At 40.6% G+C, this 13055-nt stretch overlaps 2 protein-coding genes across 7 annotated transcripts in view; both read right to left on the reverse strand.

The window, feature by feature from the left end:
• The window catches only part of HDAC8 (histone deacetylase 8), a 228833-nt gene extending 226605 nt beyond the window's left edge, over positions 1 to 2228 (reverse strand). Inside the window, exons 1-2 of one of the 3 annotated variants that reach the window (XM_043569860.1) lie at positions 1742 to 2204; positions 1172 to 1224 (exon numbers count right to left, since the gene is read on the reverse strand). In XM_043569860.1, coding sequence (XP_043425795.1) covers positions 1172 to 1224; positions 1742 to 1966 — 278 coding nt within the window. In that variant the 5' untranslated portion in view covers positions 1967 to 2204. Of the gene's footprint in view, positions 1 to 1171; positions 1225 to 1741 lie in introns of all 3 variants that reach the window. The other 2 variants (XM_043569862.1, XM_043569861.1) reach the window with 2 other exon arrangements.
• Positions 2229 to 6701: 4473 nt separating this feature from the next.
• Positions 6702 to 13055, reverse strand: part of PHKA1 (phosphorylase kinase regulatory subunit alpha 1) — a 195594-nt gene continuing 189240 nt past the window's right edge. For all 4 annotated transcript variants that reach the window (XM_043569863.1, XM_043569865.1, XM_043569864.1 and 1 more), the window contains 2 exons: positions 10791 to 10991; positions 6702 to 9367 (listed from right to left, as the gene is read on the reverse strand). In XM_043569863.1, the coding sequence (XP_043425798.1) occupies positions 9194 to 9367; positions 10791 to 10991 (375 nt within the window). In that variant the 3' untranslated portion in view covers positions 6702 to 9193. The remainder of the gene's footprint in view (positions 9368 to 10790; positions 10992 to 13055) is intronic.

Here is a 13055-nt window from a genome sequence, read left to right on the forward strand (position 1 = left end):
AAATCTGTGCATTAAAATAAAAATGTTACAGTTTTTTGGACCATGTTTTCCTGCCCTAAGGTTTCTAGTGCCCTTCCTCTTATCTAACAAACACTTACAGAAAGCCTCTCTGCTTAATAGCAAGGGAATGGGACAGTTCCGCTTTACATCGATTTCTTGTTTGTCTTAAAATATTCTTTATGTTTATTTTATTTAAGAGAGAGAGAGAGAGAGCGTGCACACATGGAAGGGGCAGAAAGAGAGAGAAAGAGAGAGAATCCCAAGCATGCTCCACACTGTCAGCATGGAGCCTGATGTGGCACTCGAACTCACGAACAGTGAGATCATGACCTGAGTGGAAATCAAGAGTTGGATGCTTAAACCACCCATGTGCCCGTAAAGTAATTTTTGGAAAAGTTAAGTAACTGTGATGGAAGGCACATAGTTCTCATGTCTACCAAACATATGGGAAAAAAAAAAAAAGGTACTCAGTAAATGATTTTGTTAATAATAAGTATAAAATTTGAAAGCCTATTACACTACCTTCTGGGGGAATAAATGAAGTATACTACACAAGTCAGAGTAGACACTCACCTATTTGGCCAGACAATGTCATAAATAATCCTACAAGTGACAGGGCTAAAATATCTATTCTTATAATGATAAACAGCAAGTTCATTCTTTTTTTTAAAGCAACACTTAAGTGTGTGCTGAGTTCTGGTTTGGTTGTAGTTTTGCTTTGGTCTTGACTTGTCTCCAGGCTTAATTGTAAAAGTTAGGTGATAGTGATGGGGTGTCTAAAAGTCTTAAATTGAACACACACCCTCAGATTTGGCTTAGAAATAAACACATAGAAATCTCAGAATATGTCACAGGTGAATAAAATTTCTTTTCCATCAGATGGGTTTTAGTACCCTAAGGTACCTTGAAATCTCCACAGGGCACCTATCCCTAGATTACTTTCCCTTCCAGTAATAGAATCTTATTTCTAATGGGTCTTAACTGCTTTCCGTACTTTTTTCAAGTTTTCTTAATGCTTCAAGAGCTTTCACTAGGTTACAGGCAGATTACAAACACTGAATTGCAAAAAACTTTGAAAGAAAGGACTATTCTCTTCCTAATTAGGTCCACTGTGAAGTAGGATACTAAGGAGCACTTAGCTTCAGGGCTTGGTTCAAGAAAGACAACTTACCTCATTTGCTTATGCAGTGCATATGCTTCAATCAAAGAATGTACCATACTGGCCTAGAAGCATCAACAAAAAAGAAAAAAAAAGGCAGAAAAACGTCTCTTCAATGTTTATTTCAGAGAAATACCATCGACTTCATCATCCTGAACAAAGAAAGTAACTTTTAACTCCCCTCGCTTTTTACTTACCAGTTGCAATGCACTTTAGACAAAATAGATACAAAGTATATAAATAGCTAAGGAGAAAGCCACCGGGCCTCACGGAGGTGCTGGAACGTTTCTCTTGCAGCGTCTTCTCCACTTCAGGGATCCCTTGTAGTGGAGCCACCATCCCCTAGTACCATCCCCTCCCCCGCACCCCTACCCCCTCCGGTGCGTTGGACGCCCCGACGATAAATGCGGCGCTCTCAGAAACTGTAAGGGAACACTTCCTCCATAGCCTAGCACACCTGCCCAAATTTCTGCTGAAGATTTCCCCCAGCCCGGAATCCTCTCAGCTTCCTAATGCTGTCCGGTCCAACAGCCCCCACCCCCACCCTAAAAGCCCACGGTCTTTTATCCCCACCTCTCTTACCCGTTTGGGGACTTTGGCCAGGGAGTCGCACATGCTGACATACTCGGGACTGTAGATGTACACTGGAGGCAGCGACTGCCCACTGTCCGCCGGTTCCTCCGGCTCCTCCATCTTCCAATCCCAGCCGTTCCGGAGCCACCTTCTGGATCCGGCTTTTTTCAGACTCAGCCCGGGCTCCTGTTCCTGCTCCTCTGAACGGCCGCAGCGGTGCTCCCTGGTCAACATTCCCTCCTATTCTCGTTATTGCCAGAGACACTGTCCCAGCTCCCCAACCAATTGAAAGAATACATGGGCCCTCCCAGGCCAGAAGCCCTGCATTTAGTGACCACGGTACAAAAACGAGAGGTCGGCAAATATAAAAGCCCAAATAACTGCCAATTAGGATCGATAATTTATGGGACAAGTAAGCACGGTCAAAACTAACCATCCTTGTTGCCCTACGGGGCCATTTGAAATGAGGTCAGACCAGCTTTAGAGCATGCTGGGAGATGTAGTTTTGAGGGGTTCGAGTAGCGGAAGAGCCGGGGCTAATTGCTAAAATAGCCGCGAATGTGAGTTTTAGCGCTAACAAAACAAAACAAAACAAAACAAAACAAAACAAAACAAAACAAAAACAAAAAAAAAAAAAAAAACCAAGCAAACAACAAAAAAAAAGCCGCCCAGCTCTTCGTGAATTATTTCAATCTGCAGATACACCCATATAAATATTTAAAGATAGACACGATGTGGCCACCAAGAGCCCAGTACCACCCACCTACGTTAGACAGGCTTTTTTGGTGGGGGATTAATAAATGGTTGCAAAAGATTTGAAAAGTTTACACAGTAAATTTTGCACACAACTTTATTCCTTTTCATCATTAGCAATTCATGTCCATGTAAGAGTTAAAAACCTCAATAATTCACTCTGGCAAAGCCAAAAGCATTTTTCAAGAGGCTGGCTGGTAATCTTGAAATTGCTTTGTAGATTCCAATCAAGCACTGATGTCAAATTACTCTTTAAAAATTCGTGTGGGAGGGGGTGAGCACATACTTTCAGTGATGTTTGCAAACTGCAGTTCCCCTTCCCTCCATCCTTTTGCTTCTGGAACTATACAAGGGTTACTGAAATAATTTATGTAGTGTGAGACTTCACATTACATAATATCCTGAAGCACTTTTAGAATTATCATCAGTTATTTCCAGGCTCCCGGCAGCCCCTATGATATGATGTAAGCTGGCCAATTCCCAAGTCCCCCTACCTCTCATCTCAACCTGAAGTGACCTGCTAACACCCCTCAGACAATCCAACATTCTTACTTCCTTTAAAAACTAGCTCACCATTTTTTACTTTGAAACATTTCTTGAGCACTCTGATATGCACTTGGATATATTATCTCATTTAATCTTTGCAAAAGTCCTATGAAGGATATTGTAATATGCCCATTTTACAGATGCAGTTTAGAAAGAGAGCAAATGGCTGTTCAGTGTCACACACCTATTAAGCAGAAAAGCAGGAATTCAAAACCAGGTCTGCCTGACACTGAAGCCGTTGAACATTCCCTTTACTATGTAAACTTCATTCCTGTAGCATTACTTTGTTAAATCTAACTTTGTTCAATATTCCATTTAGTATTCCCTGAATGCTTAGTATTCTGGAAAATCCACCCCCCCCAGACCTGTGATGTCTTCTTTAACTAGAATATAAGCCCTTATGCTTCTTTTAGATCTTCCTATAGCAACTGGTTCAAAGTTCTGCAATCATTCAGTCATTCACCAAACATTTATCTGACGGCAACTAAATGTATAGAACAGCGAAGGATTCAATTCTCAAGATGAACTACAATCTCATTTCTGCTCTCAGGGAATTTGCATTCTTGTAGAGATGACATAAATACACAAGAAACAGTATGCAATGCATCAGAGTCAGGTAATGAATGTAGAAGGCTTAGATTGCTTAATAACTAAGAATTAAGTACTTAATAAATGGCAACTAGAATTCCTATTCAGTGGCATTTGAGATGGTTTTACTGGATGGACAGGATTTTACTTGGTGAGGATGGGAGCCAGGGGAGGGCACACTGACTAGAATCAATAGCATAAGCAAAAACATAAAGGAGAACATTTCTAGTCTAGTTTAGCTGAAGAGGCTGGATCATGAAGGGTTGTGAATGCCAGGCTAAAGGGAACAGACTTCAAGCTGTGGCAAATGAGTAGACATTTAAACAGAAATCTTTAAAAAAAAAAAAGATTTCTACAAGAGTGGTGTAAAGATTAGCTATTGAAAGACTAGAGGTAGTGAGAGTGCCGCAGTGGTCCACATAAAAAGTAATGATGATTTAAACTAGGGTACGGGCAATGGGAACAGAGATGCCACTACCCCAGTCCTGACATTGTCATCTCTCACCTGAAGTTTCTGCAATATCACACGGGTTTTTACCTCTACTTTTGCAGAACTACAATTTAGTCTTTTTGCAGCCACCAGAATGAACTCGGGGCCAAAAAAAAAAAAAAAAAAGTAAATCAGACCATGTCACTTTTTAAAGCCTACCGCACACTATGGTGAGAGTCTTTTGGGCTAGGAAGAAGATTGTAACTTTTGGGAATGCCTTTTTGTGGAGGCTAGGAGGAGAAAAAGATGCCATAAAGGAGACAAAAGAAGAAATAGTTGGGTGAGAACAAATGTAGTACAGTTTCACAGAAATCTAGGGATGAGAGGGTCACAAGAAGGGAGAGGTAGTGACAATGTCATTGCCAATAGGAGCTCACTGGTGCTCTATGAGGAAAAAAAAAAAACACAAGGCAGGGAGGAAGCCCAATTGCAAGGGGTTAACGAGTGAAACCAACACTGTCAGGTGGAGCTTCTTCTTTGAAGAAATTTGATTGTGAAAGGAAGGAATTAGTATATCAAGGGATGTTAGAGCTCATGAATGATTGTTTTTAGGATCAGAGAGAAAGGCACACATTTACAGACACAGGTGAAGGAATCTGTGGGCCTGTAGGAGTTGATGGAAAGGTGAGATCATGACAGATTGGCAATATAAAGAGGAAATGGGATTTGTCCTGGGCCTTCAAGGATAGGCAGTGAAAAGAAGAGGACAGGATACAGGCTGGCCAGCTGGCACCCTAAAATCTGGACTGTAATAAGATGATATGAAAGTGGATTGTTCTCTGTGTTCTTTCAGATCTAGCAGCAGGTAGCCAAACGCTTCAACACACTTCTAAACTGGAAATAGTATCCTTATTTGACACACAATGTGGCAAGATGACTCAAGTATGGAGAAAGATAAATTGTTGCAATGAGGCTCTGAAATTGGCAGCCTATTCCTGCAGCAAATCTCACAGGGTGGCTGGACACTTTGTTCATGATTCAGACAGAGCACAAATCATGCCACAGGTCCCTAACTCAATTTTCCACATGCTTAATATCCATACAGTCCTTAACTTTGGAAGAAAACCCTTCCCAAAGCACTGGAATTGCAGATGGAAGGCCTAAGTTCAGAGGAAGTAGGTTGAACTTTGGCTCCAAAGTGTTCTGGTGTGGTGACCCTGGATAAGGGTCCTTGACTCACTTTCTTCAACCATTATTGCTAAAGGTAGTTTTTGAACCAGCAAGATCAAGTTAGGCTATGCCACTTCTTTTGGCGATCTCGCCTGTCTTTGCTTGCTGGCAGAAGCAGGCAGCAGGGAAAGCAAACACACTGAAAAGGCACTACTCCTGTGGCTGCCTTCTTTGTGCATTTCTGCATGTTGCCCACTGTGCCATACAATCTGCCCACAGATGCCTCAACTGTACTCAACAGACTGACCCTTGTTTTAATGTCTTTTCCTTGAAGAGTGTCATTGTTGAGAATGGGAACTCTATAGAGCCAGACTGCTTGGGCTCAAATCCCAGCTCTACCACTTACCAGCTGTTTGATCTTGAACAATTTGCTTAAATGCTCAGCACCTCAGTTCCCTCATCTGTAAGATGGGAATGACAACAGTATCTAGCTCACATGGTAACTATGAAGATAGAATAAGATGGTTCATGCTAACTGCCTGTGTAACAGTCTGGCATCTGGTAAGCACTCAAATATTGCTTAGGATTTAAGAGATATTATTTAAGTCTCCCCCCACTGTTTCCTTACCCCCACACCACTACTTCAAGAGTACTTTTGAGAACAGGTCCTTGGCTTTTAGGCCTAGCCTTAAAAGAAATCAGACTTCTGCTAAATATAGGGCAACCATATCGTCCAAACTGGGACACTTTTAAGAGTGACAAAGAGTGCTATTAATAATTATGCCACGACAACAGGCATACATGGAGACTGTCCTGGGCAAACCAAGACCTAAGGTCACTCAAGTTTAATGGGAAACAAAGACTAAATGTGGAAAACACTGTATTTATCTCCACTGCATTAGTTTAGGTATTAGGTATTGAGTAAGTGCAAAGGGGAGCAGTAGAGGTTTTGTGAGCCATGGGTAAGAACGACAACGTTTGCCCCACCAGTTGTGTAAAATTCCTACAGTGTAGTGAAACCTAATTAGTGAGGATGGGATTGGAGACTGGTTCATCCTTACTGAATAAACCCTCTCTTGTTACACGATGGTTAATGAGTAGCATAAACAGGATTCTGCCAAATATTTATAATACTTCGGAGAACAAATTGTTGTTAAGTACCTTCCGGTAGTACAGAAGCCCCATTTGCACACAATTGTAACACTGAGTAAAAATCTTATTCATTCATCAGTACAGGTCCCCTAAAGATGTCAATAAGCCCATTTTAATTTAATGAGCCTAGTTTGAGTGGGTATGTATTTGAAAGATAAAACTGTGTTTCTTTACTTATATTATCTAACATATTATAGAATATATATGATTTCTATATTAAGATAATTCTACTTTGAGCCAATTAATGAGCTTTGACTGTACTGTATAATTAAATAGAGTATGTAAAATAGAGCCACAAAATAAACCCCAGTCACAAAAACACACATAAAGTTTTGAACACTGGCATCAGACATGATTTAATTGGACATTCCAATTTTTAATTCTAATTTCAAAACAGAAGTGCTTAAAAAAAAGTCCAAAGTTTCTTTTAGTATCACATGCTTACAAAGAATAAAATGCAGATCAAGTATTCTAAAAAGTTGCTTTAAATGTGAAATACCACTGGATGGAGAGCACAGTGATAGGCAATTTAGTAAACCCAGAGAAACGCAGCAGTCAGTGTCAGTTCAGGCAAACTAACATGGCAGAGAGCAGAGGTTTTCACCTGTGCCACTCCAGATGTACTTCCTCTGGCTGGGGTATGCACAGCCAGTGAAAAGACAGTGTCAGAACAGGTCATAAATTATCTTTATAAGGTGACCAGAAAATCATGTAATCAGAAAGCTACTTACTGTGTGTTTCCATTTGCTCTGAGAGACATTCTATTCTAAAAAGGTTGGCTATCCTCTCTCATTTCCACTCTCTGTTTTCTATCAGCCTACTTACTGTGTTCACTTACTCATGCACTCAAAAGACTGTCATGGGTTTTGTAAGAACCGTTTAGAGAGATCCCTAGCCCCAGCCCCATTCTTGGAGAAAAATCTGAAAAATCTGAGAGAAAGGAAAGGACAGAAGTAGGAAGTTACCTGAGTGCAAACAGGTAAATTAGCAGACTCTTGACACATAAACAAGGAGAAGGAAAGTGCTATGGACTGAATATTTGTACCCCTCTGAAATTCACATTGGGTATTCAGCCTTAATCCCCAAGGTGATGGGATTGGGAGGTGGGGGCCTTTGGAAAGTAATCAGGATTAGATGAAGTCATAAGGGAAGAGTTCCCATAACAAAATTAGTACCCTTATGAAAAAGAAGAGTCTAGAGTCCCCTCCGTCCCCCTTTTCTCTGCCATCTGAAGACACAGCAAGAAGGTGGCCATCTGCAAACCAGGAAGAGGGTCCTCCCTGGACACTGAGTCTGCAGGAACCCCAATCTTGGGCCTCTAAGCTTCCAGAAATGTGAGAAACAAATGTTTGTTATTTAAGCCGCCCAGTCTACAGTATTTTGTTACAGCAGCCTCAATTAAGAAAGTTAGGAGAAACATTCTTCAAATGAGGTTACCTAAACATGGGACTAGGGAAAAGGACTTAAGGATTCCTCCATTACTCTTGGTGTGTCAGCCTGGGGGCCACGGTCACCACCATCCATATAACACATATTTACATAGGCCGCCAAATGTAGATACAGCTAGATATACAGACACATTGAAACTACTTACATTCAGAAAAATTCTCATGTATGCTTAGACACACATACAAATGAAGCTATTTATAAGAAACAGATATATGCCAACAGATATCAAAATACACATAGATATGAACACTAGAATCAGGGAGTGAGGATGTAAGTGAAAGAGTTTAAGAACCGATGGGAGGACAGGGAGTTGGTGGTGGGTGGGGGGTTGGATGCTGTAAAAAGTCAGTAGGCGAGTGAGACAGACAGGTAAGGATCACCAAGGAAGGACTGCTTGTGAAGGCAGCTATAGACTTGACTGCTGGATTCCTGTTTGCCAAAGACAGAGACTTCAATTATTCTGCATGTTGTGTCTTGGCCCACTCTTCTGAGGCAAAAGTTGGTGCACAAGGCTCTCTTCAGGGTACTAACTTACCTCTGATTGATTCCCTCTCTGTTCCCTAGGTGTAAGACACTATTGCAGGCATCTCTTTTCCCTTCCTTTTTGGAACTGGGCTCCTGGCTCCTGGGTTTTTCTGCATTTTCTGCTACAGGTACATCTCTGAGCACCAGCAATCTTCAGAAAAGGTGACTTCAATTGCTAATATCAAAATTCTTAAATACAGACACTGCACTTGCATTTTTTGATATTTCACCAAAGGGAGAGTAGAAATTATGTTATGTAGATACAGAGAAGGCAAGAACAGGGACAGTAATTCTATACAGAAAGGCGTTTGTCACTCAGTGTGAGGCAACACGTGAGTAATGAAGAAAACCATGATCTGGTACTCTCCTTTCCCAAGAAAAGGCACTTAGAATAGATATTTCCAATTTGAGGTAGTATAAAATCCAACACTTTAGGGTTTCCCCACTTGAAACAATGTCCCAAAGCACCCACCACTCATTCACACAATGAAACTACACATAAGAAAAATTTCCAAACTTCAGTCACAAGTTATTATTAATACCTACTCTGCAAACAGTAGTTAGGAAACTAAATTTGTAACAGATCTGGAGGATAAAAACACATGCAAACTTGCATGAACCATGAAAATTAAGGCCTACAACAGAGTGCCTGGGCGGGCATATTCCTCCAGGCAGAGGTTCACTTCGAAAGCAGTTAGTGGATCAGAAAAGTTCATTCTTCTTGGGTGGGATGGGATGGAAAGGGGCAGGGTAGGAGTGATCAGGCCAACACATTTCAGTCCCATGCATGATCAACCGAGGCAGGAACCAGCTGTCAAAAGGCTCCCTGCAGCCAGGGCCCAGAGGCCTCACTGCATGGCACAGATGCTGTGAGGCAGGAACTCCTGTACGTAGGTGGCAGCTGCCTTGGAGAGGTAGGTCATGGTGCCAAACCTGCCACTGGGCGCACTGTCATACAGAAGAGTACAGATGCCAGACGCAGGATCCTTGGCCAACATGGTATCATCTGCCCCGAGGGTTTTCTGTTTGGTTTTTAAGGGTAGGAGAACACAGGGGAAAGGAAAAATTACTAATCCTATTAGTTAAAGTCCTCATTGGGATTACTCAGAGCCTCCTCCCCATCACCAGCTAGTTGGATCTTAGGCTGTTTTGGTAGGAAGGGATCGGTTATGCACAAAATGTTGAATGTGAGTTTCTATATGTACATTTTTCCCTAGATACCCACATCCTATGACATTATTTTTTTAATTAAAAATTTTTTAATGTTTATTTTTCAGAGAGAGAGAGACAGAGAAAGAGAGGGAGAGAGAGAGAGGCAGAGAGAGAGTGGGGGCAGAGGATCCAAAGCAGGCCCCAGGCTCTGAGCTGACAGCACAGCCCGGTGCGAGACTCAAACCCACGAACCATGAGATCATGACCTGAGCTGAACCGACTGAGCCACCCAGGTGCCCTCATGATGACATTACTTTTAAAATATTAATTGTTCAGAATTTTGAAAGTTAAATATAACAGTTAATTAAATGAGTTGTACCTGTTAAGAGTCAAATGTTAATACTTACAAATCACCCCAGACGGACTTGGGTCCTAATCTTTCCAGTACTACTGATTTTAGCGCATATTATTTTATCTTGCTTTTGATGATTATTTCTTTCTAAGTAGACTTAGTTCAAATAGACTGTACACTTTCCAAGCTAGAGTCTATGCCTAAAAGGGATCATATTGTCTGATACACAGACTAACAGCAATCCAGAATATTTAAAATTAGCACTGTCCTGGGTACTTCTGATTTTTTTTTGCATTTTCCCACAGTGCCTAATAATAGAATGAAATACCTATTACATATTTTGGAGATTTTCCTATTGATGACAGGGCATGTACTTCACCTTAGTGTTTCTACTCTTAATCTAGGAAACATTTGGAAAGCTTTCAATAGTCTGCATTTTGTAAACATGGTTAATGTCCTGGAAGAAGATACATTACGAAAAAGTTTTTAAATGTAGAATTAAAAGTTTCACTTTAATATTTTCCTATAGGTAAGTAGCTAACGCAAAAACCAAACCAAACCAAACCAAAATTGAATCTTCTCTTTTCCTTAACAGTCCAAAAAGGATATGCTATCCAGTTGTCTCTTCTTAAGTCCTTATTGCTATAAAAAGCCATGTGATAAGAAGACTGAAATATGATGAAAAGCATAAAAGCCTCCTGAATTCCAGGCAACTTTACCATCTCACACAATCACAAAAACACTTGGTGAAAGACAGAGGCCGTCCCGCAGCCTACTTCTTCTGCAAACAGAGCTCAGAGGCATTACAGAGGGACCCAGAAAAGAGCTATGAGGAAGAGGGCACAAGAAAGTGACCTTGGCTTCACTAAGAGCTCTGAATGCAGTTAAGTTAGTGTCAGACATTCCCCTTTGAGAAAACAACAGGCTTGCCACTTGCCTACCTGTTCTTGAAGGAACAAGTCATTAGCAATATGCACTATCTTTTCCACAGCAATGATGCTTCCAATACTATGAATTTCAATATCTGCCATCATGGTGAGGACAAGGATGGCTTCAACCAGAAGCTGGCGGTACTCTGGCTGAGGTACACGGTTCAGGACAGATTCCACATGAACGGAGAATTTAATCTCGCCTGGAGTCATCTGTGATAGAGAAAAAGAAAATCAATTCCTAAGAGCCCATCATCCAGGAGTTATCAATCACCTATTGTGAAAGGCAGGAAAAACACTGTAGCCAAAGTGTAGCTCAGTCTCCTTCAAAGTACCTGAGTGAGTAAATTGGTCTGATCTTTTTGGAATGCAGTCTAGCAATGCATAACAAGAGTCATAAAAGTGTCAATGCCCCCTAACTCACAATCCTATTTTTGAGAGTTTATCCAAAGTTAATAATTCAAGTGAGGGAAAAAGCCCTATGTGCAAGAGTGTTTACAGCATTAGTCACAAATGTAAAACTAAAAGTAATCTAAACATGGGAATGGTCATGTAAATAAATGGCATATTATGGTACAGCAACTTCATGGGTTTTTATACAGTCATTTAAAAGAATAAATATGATGACCGTAGATACAGGAAAAATCTAAGTAGAACTTAAAACTATATGTACAGGATGACTAGAATTATGTAAAACATTTATATACTGTTAGATTAAAATGGGCATGAAGAAATACAAAGCTATTTTAGGGTGAAGAGCAGTGAGGAATAATTTTTGGCAAAATTGTATTGAGTATATAATGGACCTTATATATAATGGACCCAAATATATATATTTGGACCCTAAAGACCAGGGTTCAAGTCCTGTCTTTGTTAGTTACTAGTTCTAGGACCCTGAACAATTCATTTCCCTAAATTTGTTTCCTTATTTGTAAATCGGAAACTACAATCCCTTCCTTAGCTGTTTTTTAAAATTTTTTAAAAATTAAAACATACCTGTTTTTAAAAATTTTTTAAAAAATGTTTATCTTTATTTTTGAGACAGAGAGAGACAGAGCATGAGCGGGGGAGAGGCAGAGAGAGAGGGAGACACAGAATCAGAAGCAGGCTCCAGGCTCTGAGCTGTCAGCACAGAGCCCGACATGGGCTTGAACTCGTCCACTGTGAGATCATGACCCGAGCTAAAGTCAGACGCTCAACCGACTGAGCCACCCAGGTGCCCCTCACATACCTGTTTTAAAGATCAAATTAAAGAATGTGTAAAGGTACTCTGAAGACTCTTAAAGGTACCATGTATTATTATTAATTATATTAACATTTCAATCTTGCTTAAAAGCAGAGAAAGGACAGAGAGGGCACAGTGTTCTTTATTAGAGAAGAGGCCTAGAGGCAAGAGTGAAGCTCTGACGCATAGCATTAGCTTCCTGCACTCGCCCCTCCAGCCATTGCCTACAACAACTCCAGTGTTTTTGAGAATGCTCTACCATCCAATCTTACTATTCCTAATTTGCTAATTCTAGTTCCTTTGTTGGCTTTGTATAAAAGTTATTTCTTTAGAATATCTATGTGATTGGGCAAAAAGGGAAATATAAAAGCGCCCAATAATACATGTCTGTGGTTCATGGCATTATTTTCCAACCATGGTTATATATCAGACTCATTCTAAGGATTGTTTGTTTGTTTATTTGAGAGAGAGAGAGAGAGAGAGAGAGAGAGAGAGAGAGAGAAGGACAGAGAAGGAGAGAGAATCTCTCCATGTTGGAGTCGGATGCAGGGCTCAATCCCACAACCTGATCATGACCTGAGCCAAAATCAAGAGTTGGATGCTCAACTGACTGAGCCACTCAGGTGCCCCAAGGATTTTTTTTTTAAAGTACAGATGCTCAGGTTCCATCCCTGGAGATTTTAATCCACTAAATTGGAGATGGGAGCTCAGGTTGCTATGACATATGGTTAGAGCTGAGGACCACTAGTTCATAATATAATAGTCTACAAGCATCCTACAAGAGAAAGGTGGGGATGAAAAGGATGGGGACATGAGAGGTCATCCATTTCTAGATTTCTATCTTGTCTGCCCTCTCTAACTGGCAATACTCACATAAACCAGCCTAACTTAACCATCAAAAGGGGGCTGTCCTTATATAATTAATGTAATACATAATTACTCTCTAATGTTCCCATTCTATTTCTTTTCCTGTTCGGTTTTTAAAAAATATTCTCTCCTTTCCTCAACTGCACTTCATGTTTAGCTGATCTAGAGTCATAGAACTGTTATGT

The sequence above is a fragment of the Prionailurus bengalensis genome, chromosome X (assembly GCF_016509475.1).
Source record: "Prionailurus bengalensis isolate Pbe53 chromosome X, Fcat_Pben_1.1_paternal_pri, whole genome shotgun sequence".
Lineage (NCBI taxonomy): Eukaryota > Metazoa > Chordata > Mammalia > Carnivora > Felidae > Prionailurus > Prionailurus bengalensis.